The sequence below is a fragment of the Merops nubicus genome, unplaced genomic scaffold (assembly GCF_000691845.1).
Source record: "Merops nubicus isolate BGI_N331 unplaced genomic scaffold, ASM69184v1 scaffold12420, whole genome shotgun sequence".
NCBI classification, from domain to species: Eukaryota; Metazoa; Chordata; class Aves; order Coraciiformes; family Meropidae; genus Merops; species Merops nubicus.
This window is the reverse complement of record NW_008584862.1, coordinates 49,668-58,090: the sequence shown is the minus strand read 5'-3', so window position 1 is coordinate 58,090 and position 8,423 is coordinate 49,668. Positions and strand designations below refer to the sequence as shown.

Genomic DNA, 8,423 nt, shown 5'->3' with positions numbered 1-8,423 from the left:
CGAGGTGGTCAGACCCTGACATGATCCTCACGTGGCAGGAGCAGGTCCTCTGAGGGGTGTGTGCCTGTGCAGCAACGTGACCCCCTGCGGGCATCAGGAGTCAGCTGGGTCCATCGCGTGGTGGCCCTGGACAGGGCAGAGTAAACACGTGTCAGACTGCAACCACGCCAGGGACCACGGTCCCGGGTCTGCCTGCCACCACCCATCACCTACGTGTCCTCCTCAGAAATCACTGCAGAATTAAAAAGCAAATTTGTAACGTCAATCAAACACAGGCTACAAGTCTGTTCCCTCTCCTACTCGGGTGAGTGATGGAAAAAAAGTACTTAGAGCCAAAGCTGGTGTTTAACTATTTATTCCAGGGGTCAGTGAGTGGGAAGGTGGGTGATGCCCGACCTCAGCAAGCCATTGCTGGTAGGATGAGAGCTCAGCTGGAACTAGTTGACAACTCTTCTGATGGACTGGACGCTCGCGCTGCGCGCCTGCCAGGCGTTGAAGCTGCTGAACTCTCCTCGCTCCACCACGTACATACGGCCTCGGTAGTTGGGCTCCTCGTACAGCACCCACCTGAGCACAAAGAGAGGGTTACGTGGGTCCCAAAAACGTGGTCATGAGTGGCTGTGTTTAGACCCTGCAGTACTCCAAGCTACCGGGGCCCGATGGTCCCTCTGCAGCCCCAGTCCCGTCCTGGGCACAGAAGTGCCCCCAGAGGAGTTATCTGCTGGTGCTTCCCCCTGTTCCATCCACAGCCACACTAGACCTTTAGAAGAAGTTGGTTTGGGTTACCCCAACGATGAAGCCCAAGACCACAGGCTCCCTGCTTCACAGTGCTGTGGGAAGGGATCTCTCTGAGCTTCGTTATATGCAGCAGAAACTATTTAATGGCATTTGATAGTGCTAAAGAAGGACATGAGTCCTTGCAGCCCCTGGGTAAACCCATTCTGGACTGCAAGGAGAAATGTGCAACACTTGAAATATGTTTTACCTCCTTGAACTGACCAGCTATGATATGAACCAGATTTAATAATTGTTCTCTTTGCTAGTAATTCTCAATTATCTCAAAAATCTCTCTTTGATCCTCTCCATCAGAAAGATTGACTTTGCTTTGCTATCTTCACTTTATCTTGACATCCAGAGTTAACTAAAACTTTCCCATGGAATAAAGTCAAAGGGATATAATGCTCAGCATCCTTGGTGGCTTTGGCATGCCTGACTTCACCTAGCTTGGCCAAGTCTTTCTCCATTGGCATGTCTGTTGGCATGTCTTTCTCCCTTTGAGGGTCTTCAAGTCAGGAACAATTCTAATGGTCGAGGGAGACAAATTTTGCTGCTTTTCTATCCCTTCATCTCTTTAGTACACATTGTGCCGTGATCTTCCTTCTGTTTAAATCTCCCAGGCTTTTAAACCAAGTTTTGTTATTGCTCTGATAGTTTTACAGGCAGCTTTCTACCCCATCATTGCTGAACTACTCATGTCTGTGTCTTTCTTCTCTTCCCAGCACTGTTAAGGATTTTATAAGGATCTCTGCTGCTTGTGCCATCTATTGGCTCTGCAGTGGCAGCTGAGCACAAATGTAGTCCTCCAAATAATTTGGTTTCCGTGGTCTGTGTCCTGCCAGGAACTCAGCTGCTGTTGGGACAGCGGGGTTGGGACCTACTGTATGTGGGATTTCCAGGGAGAAACTCTTTAAGTACTGGATGAGTCAAAGACTGCTGGGCCTCCAGGGTCAGACAACAGCTGGTGAGCTCAGATCAGTTTGACCCAGAGCAGAAGGCTGGAGGGCCGGGAATAGGTTGTTCATAAAACCAGCCATCCATGGGCAATCATGGTTGGACTCAATGATCTTAAATGTCCTTTCCAACCATAGTGATTCTGTGACTCTTTTTTAAAAGAGCAGGAGGTTAGGGTATTGAGGTGAGCCACTTTACAGATTCCTTGGCATGCTTGGATTTATTTTTTGTTTCTGAGAGGACACCAGGTGGGACTGCAGTGGGTCCCTTCTCCCATCTGCCTGTGCACTGCTGAGCACACGCCTGCCTGGTGCCCCTCTCTGCCCTGCTGCCCACACAGCCCTGTCCTGCAGCACCTCTCCAATGTGCTCAGCCAAGGCGCTGGGATCCCGAGCACTTCCTACAAACAGACAAGTTCATTCTTTGGCAGTTTCTGCAGCCAGTTCAGATCCCAGCTGGAGCTACAAAGCCATCCTCAGACTTTCCCTGGGAAGCTCACTTGGCAGTGTGTGGAGAAGGCTACCTGCTGCTCTTGGGAGTATAATGGCAGGTTGCCCTGAAGCTCTGTCCCCCCATCCCATATCTTGATGTGCACTGTCAGAGAGTGTGCTCAGCTCTTCAGTTTAATTAAGAACAATTTATAAAATTATCATCATCCTTCAGATACACCCCAGCCTTGTTCAGAAGGCACACGTGGCTATCTTCCTTTTCTACCCCATCCCTTCATCTCATGTGCACCTCATTATTTCTGGATGGTCATGGGCCTCTTTCTCCATCAGCTTACCATGCCTCCCTCAAGCAGTCCTGAGAAGAGCTCACAATTCTATTTTCTGAACCTTCCAATCTCTCCCTCCTCCTGAAGCTACCTAACGTTATTGAAAATACTGCATGGTGGTAGCACAGGGATGCTCACAAGGACATTGCTGGCCCACCAGCACATGGTGGATCTTCCAGCTCTGCCATGCCTTAGAGCATCTTTCAACAACTGATGGACCCTGGGGAACGGTGCAGGGGGTAGAGCAGCCCCTCACAGCCACTGCCTTTCCCAAAACTTCTGCATTCCACTCCAGACACACGGCTGATGTGTCTGCACAGTCGCATGGAGGGAATGGGACAGGCCTTGGGGTAGATGGAAGCAGACTGCATGGCCTGGTGTGGTGAGAAGAATCCAATGGCTTTTCCCTCTGTTAAGGGGAAGGCTGCAAAAGAGAGGAATAAAAGGAATTGCAGAAAGATGTGAGTGAAGTGTATTGGCAATGCAAGGTGATGAGTGAAGGCTTGTATGGCTTACTTAGCTGTTCTTTTATTGCCTAAAATTTACGTTCTCTGAGAGCAGCAGCGAGAGAGGAAATCAAGTCAGTCAAGAGCCCAGAAAACAGAAAAAAAAAAAGATGATCCTTTCCTCAAGCCCAGCATGGGAGAGCTGATGCAGGCACATAGCATGCAGCCCTCAAGCATCTCAGTGCTGTGTTTCATTAGCACATAAACCCAGAGGACACGGGAATAAAACTTGCATGGAACCAGCATGAGCCCTGGAAGCCAAAACTGGCTGCTCGTGCCATAAAAACTAGCAAAGGGGAGCTGCAGCATCAGCCTGCACCAAGCAGGACGCTTTCAGTAGGGCTCGAGGTCACTGGCTCACCATGCAGGACTCAATGTGCCATGAGCAGCTATTGCCTCTGCCAAGAAATATGTAACGTTTATTGTGCAGCAGTGTTTGGTACCTGCTCTGGTTGGTATTTCACAGCCCGACTGCAGAACATCTACCAAATGCTCCTAAATGCTTCAGCAGAAGGAATGGTGGATCTGATTCTTTCAAGCTATGTTACCATAGCGTAGAGAAGCCCTTTTTGGGGCATTCCCTCCCAGACTGTGAAACAAATTCAGCTTTTTAAAGTTGCTCTTTCTAAGCAATGCTCTGTGGAGTGGCTGAGGCACGGAGGAGGACAAGAAGCACACGGCTTCCTCTAAAACCAGATGAGCCCATATGTGAGAGTGGAGCGGGCTCTGCCCGTGGGATGGGCAAAGCCTCTTGCCATGCAAAGGCAACAGCTTCCGAGGGGGCGGCAGCATCTCAGGGCTGCTCCAAAATAGCAGCCTCAATTCCAACATGGCCTGAACAGCTTTCTCATCACCCTTTTGGGCTCTGTGGGGTAGTCATCGCTGACCCCAAAAGAGCAGTGGGGAAGGTGCTGGACACCCTCAGCCCCACCAAGAAACCAGAGGGATGATGTGTTGGGGGGAGTTAAGGGGGAAAATTGCAGAGCGAGACCTCAGCGCTACAGGGAGCAGGCAAAGAGCTCAGGAGGACCCAGCTCTACATCTGCTCTCGGCATGCACAGGGGAAAACAGACCCATCTTCAAGCTGGGGATGTGCTGGAGACAGCCTGAAGATGAAAGCCCTCGTCTCCAGTGGCTCCATATCCTCCTCTCCCCACACAGTTGATGATAAATCCTGGGAGGGCTTTTGCCCAGCACCAGCTACACCTGCAGCACTTCTGGGTGCCACCTCACCTGAGCTCATATGGTCCATCCAAAGGAGAAGAGTGGTGCTGTAGGGTCTCTTTCTCCTCCCTGGTGTCACCTCTCTGCTGTGGTATCTCCTCCTGCCCTCCCTCCTCCTGCAGCCTGGGGCCAGCAGGTTCTTCTGCACCATCCTGCCCTTTAGTGGCCTTCACAGACCCTTCCCACACGCTTCCCTGAATGGGAATGAGGGTCTGAATGTAATGCTACAAAACTCACCGAGTTTCCTCAACACACTCCTCTCAGGATTAGTTTTTTTTCTATTTTTCTATTGCTACTTGAAGCCTTTGAGGAGTCATGTAAACTTAACACCCAGTCTAGGCTCCCATGCGAGGGACAGCAAGCTCTGTGCCCCTTAAGTGTTTTGCAAGGGAGGGGGGAAATCAATCTGATAAATTTAAGTGCTTGAAAGTTTCTGGGCAGCATCCCAATTTCCCAAGTTCCAGACTCTGCTACAGGGATATATGTGGTAAACAGTTGGCCCTAAAGCTCTTTCCAGAGTCCCCACAGGCTTTCTCTTGGCTTTATAGTGTTGGTACTCAAATGCCTTTTGCTTCAAATACTCGGGGCTAGCAGGGTCTCTGATGGGCTCCAGTCATTTCTTCCCATCAGGACCTGGTGGCTCTCCTCCTCAGTTTTAATGAGCCACCACTGCCTGACCATAAGTCTGTTTTTTTGGAAGAGGAGAGACCTCAGCTGAATCAGAAAGGGTCCTGCAGGACACTCACCATCAGGATGTCACAAGCTTGGATGGCAACAACCTTTTTCCTACTCTGGGAAAAAAATTGCTGTTGGACCTAAAGGGTCCAACACCCCTGTCTGGGTGCGGGTGAGACACGCAACCTCCAGTCCAAGACAGGTGGAGAAGAGCATTTCTGCACCCCCTCCTCTGCAGGGGCTCCCCTCTGCCCCCTGCCCCCCCCAGCCACGCTCTGCCTGGCAGGGTTTTATGGCATTCTCCCACTCCCAGCACACTTGCAGTGAAAATGCAATTGTCTGGTAGAGGAGCGGGGAGGGGAGATGCCCAGATGACAATCTACCTCACAACAAGAGTCAAAGCCCAGAAAAAGGATCAACACAGTCTAAAAAATGCAAATTGCCACCCAAGAGCAAGAAAAAGGCAAGTTGCTGCCCTGCTGAGGCCTCCAGGAGCATCTGCAGGGGCAGGAGGATGGGGCTGAGCACCAGCTATGCAGCTGCACAGTGGGGTCATGAGGCACCAAGGGTGACCAAAACCCTCATGGGGGAGGCTGTGCATCGCCACTGCAGTTGGCCCAGTCTTTCAGAGGCAGGATTTAATTTTAAGGTAAGGTGCCATTGCCTCATTTCTGCTGTCCAAGGAGGAGGTTTCTGGGGTTGCAGCAAGCCTTGGTGAAGCCACTTGCAAAGCAAAAGCCCTGACTTGCATCAGCTGGATCCACCCATCCTCCCTCCCCAAAAGCCTCTGTGGAGATTTTAAAGACATGTTTGGAAACACGTACAGAAACGTTAAGAAACTATTTTTAGGCTTGATCTCTACACCTTAAAAAGGTGTCTCAGAGCTCCTGTAGCTTGTGCTTAGCTGCCACCCTTCAAAAACTTGTGCCGCCTCCGAAGCAGCTCTCCATGGGCAGGCACCAAAATTAAGCCAGTGGCTTAACTCACGTTTTTAGCCCTTCCCCAAGTGCCCCCACGGGCACAGGCTTCCCCAGGGCGGGGGGAGGCCCCGCAGCCACCTCGCCCCCTGCGGGGCCGGTACTTACGCGCCGTCGCCGTAGACTTTGAGGGCGTTGATGCTGGTCTTGTCCCAGCCCTGCCCCTGCAGGAAGGAGCAATCCTCCGTCAGCTCCAGGCTGGGGCCGCTGAAGTGGCTCCCCTCAAAGATTTGGATCCTGTAATTCTCGCCGTGCTGGGGACAAATGGATTCGAGTCAACGACAAGAAAAATGCAGTGAGTTGCAGCCCTGGCTTTTATAAGTCAAAGAGGAGGATGGAAGGGTGCTTTGGGAGGGAAAGGTGAGACACAGCCCAATGCCACCAGTACCAGCGTGCACAGGGCACGCACAAACTCCTGTCACCTCCCCGCACACTGAGCCCACCAGAAAAGCAGCCAGAAAACCCTCGTCTCTGCTCCCACCTCCACCTTCCTACAGCTGTGCAAACACCTGGCTTGTGGGAAGTCTGGTGCTCAGGTACACGAAGCTCCTTGTCCATCTGAGATCCCCCCACCCTCCAAACACTCCTTCCTAAATACAGCATCAGTTGCAGCCCTGGCTCTGCATGCAGTCACACAGCAAAAATATCTATCTATCTATCTATCTATCTATCTATCTATCTATCTATCTATCTATCTCCCTCTCCAGAGTGCACAAAGATATTAGGCTATTGCCCTAAACTAATTTCTATTGCCTCCCACTCCACGTGCAGTAGCTGTTCATGATGGGAGATGCTGTGCCTTTCTCTAAGAAAAACAGAAAAGGGGGAAATAGAAGGAAACTTTCCCAGCAACGTTATTGCTGTGTAAGCCCTTCAGGGTGACATGACATAAATTCCTCCAGGGAGACTTCTGCAGCCTGCAGCAGAGATACTTGGAGCAGAGCGAGCTGGAAGTATGTTTTTAAGCCAAATCTGAAGAATACCTAGGTGCATTTTTCAAACAGCCAGCGTCAGTGCATGAGCAGGCCAGGCTGCCGTGCCAAAGCCCACAGCAGCCCAGGGGTCTGTGCCCGAGCAAACATTCCTCTGGGAATCTGCGCTGCAGGAAAGCCTCGAAGCACTCCCTGGCACCTCCCAGGGGAAACCGTGGGCCAGGCAGGGAGGAACACATCCTCGTGCCAGCCGGGCTCCAGGGCCGGGGCAGAGCATCCCTCCAGCTATGGACCTCAGAGGTGCTTTAGGAAGGATGTTGTGGAGCTGAAACGAACACGTAGTTGTGCCAAAAAGCAGCTTCGGGGCCAGCGAGGAACTCCAGCAGTTCCAAGAGGGTTCATCATTGCCCCAGGGATCACAAGTGATAAGAAATTCAAACGGAAAGACCTAACCCACATTCATGATTCTTTGCTTTTTTAAAATGTTCCCGATTAAACCTTCCCCGCAGCAGTGCTTGTAAGAGTTTTGTAAGGGGAGGGTTATTCAGTAGGGGGGAAGTTTAGGATTACTGGGGGAGGGGTTGGAACAGCAGAGAATTCAGCTAAAATCTGCTAGGAGCAGCTCAGCTGCCCCATAGGTCTGGTTTGGAAAGCCTTTGTGTCCCCTTCCAGGGGTGTGGGGAGAGACTGGGGCTGCTACAGCTCAAACTTGCCTTGGACAGTGAACTTTTTCATTTCCCCATGAGTATTTCATAGTAAATCCCATGAAAGAGGAAAAGCACCAGCAGGACCTTGTCACCTCATCTGAAAACCTACAGGAAAATCTCATCCTGTTAAAGCTGCTGCCTTTCAAACCACAGGAGGAAGTTGATGTGTCTTCCTCCCGTCCAGAAGACACAGGAAACTGAGACTCGGCTTTGTGGCTTGTGCAGGCCACTCCAAGGGCTCAAACCTTCCCTGGGAGACTAGCTCCTTCTCAGCAGGACGTGTTCATCCGAAAGAGCAAGGATTTGTGTGACACTCGTTCATGGGGCTCGTGAAAGATGACACCCACAGGGCAGCTCTGTCCCACCGTGGAGCAGCAGCAGCAGCAGGCACTCACCATCCCGATGGGCCGGCAGGAGCCCAGGTGGTCGCTGCGGCCGTTCCAGTGATAGAAGTCGGGGTACTCGCCGTGCTCCAGGACGTACTGCTGCCCCCGGAAGTCAGGGTGATCGAAGCAGACCCAGGCCCCGCTCTGGACGCAGATGGAGTTGACCCGGTTGAGGAACCCTCGGTCCTGGAAGCTGCTGCAGCTGCCACAGACCTCCAGCTTTCTGCCCGTGAACCATTTGCCTTCGTAGAAAGTGATCTGGGGGGAAGGAGGAGAGCGGGGCCGTGGTGAGCAGGGGCACGACCCTCATGCTGAGCAGATGGGAATCTCCTGCAGAGGCATCGCTCTAGGATGGGTTGGGTTTTTTTCAAGCTCCTTTCCAGCAAAAGGAGCACAGCAACACTGGCATCTTTTCCTAAGAACTGCATTTGTTTTTCTGGGAACTCAGAGCATCCCACATTTACGACGCTCCTCGCTGCCTTGTGCTCGCTCACACATCTTCCAGCAGGA

General features: G+C 51.7%; 1 protein-coding gene across 1 annotated transcript in view; it reads right to left on the bottom strand.

Moving 5' to 3' along the window:
- Window positions 1-437: 437 nt before the first annotated feature.
- CRYGN (crystallin, gamma N) overlaps window positions 438-8,423 on the bottom strand; it is an 8,209-nt gene continuing 223 nt past the window's right edge. The window contains exons 2-4 of the mRNA XM_008945638.1: window positions 7,923-8,171; window positions 5,997-6,142; window positions 438-567 (exon numbers count right to left, since the gene is read on the bottom strand). Of these exons, the coding sequence (XP_008943886.1) occupies window positions 438-567; window positions 5,997-6,142; window positions 7,923-8,171 (525 nt within the window). The remainder of the gene's footprint in view (window positions 568-5,996; window positions 6,143-7,922; window positions 8,172-8,423) is intronic.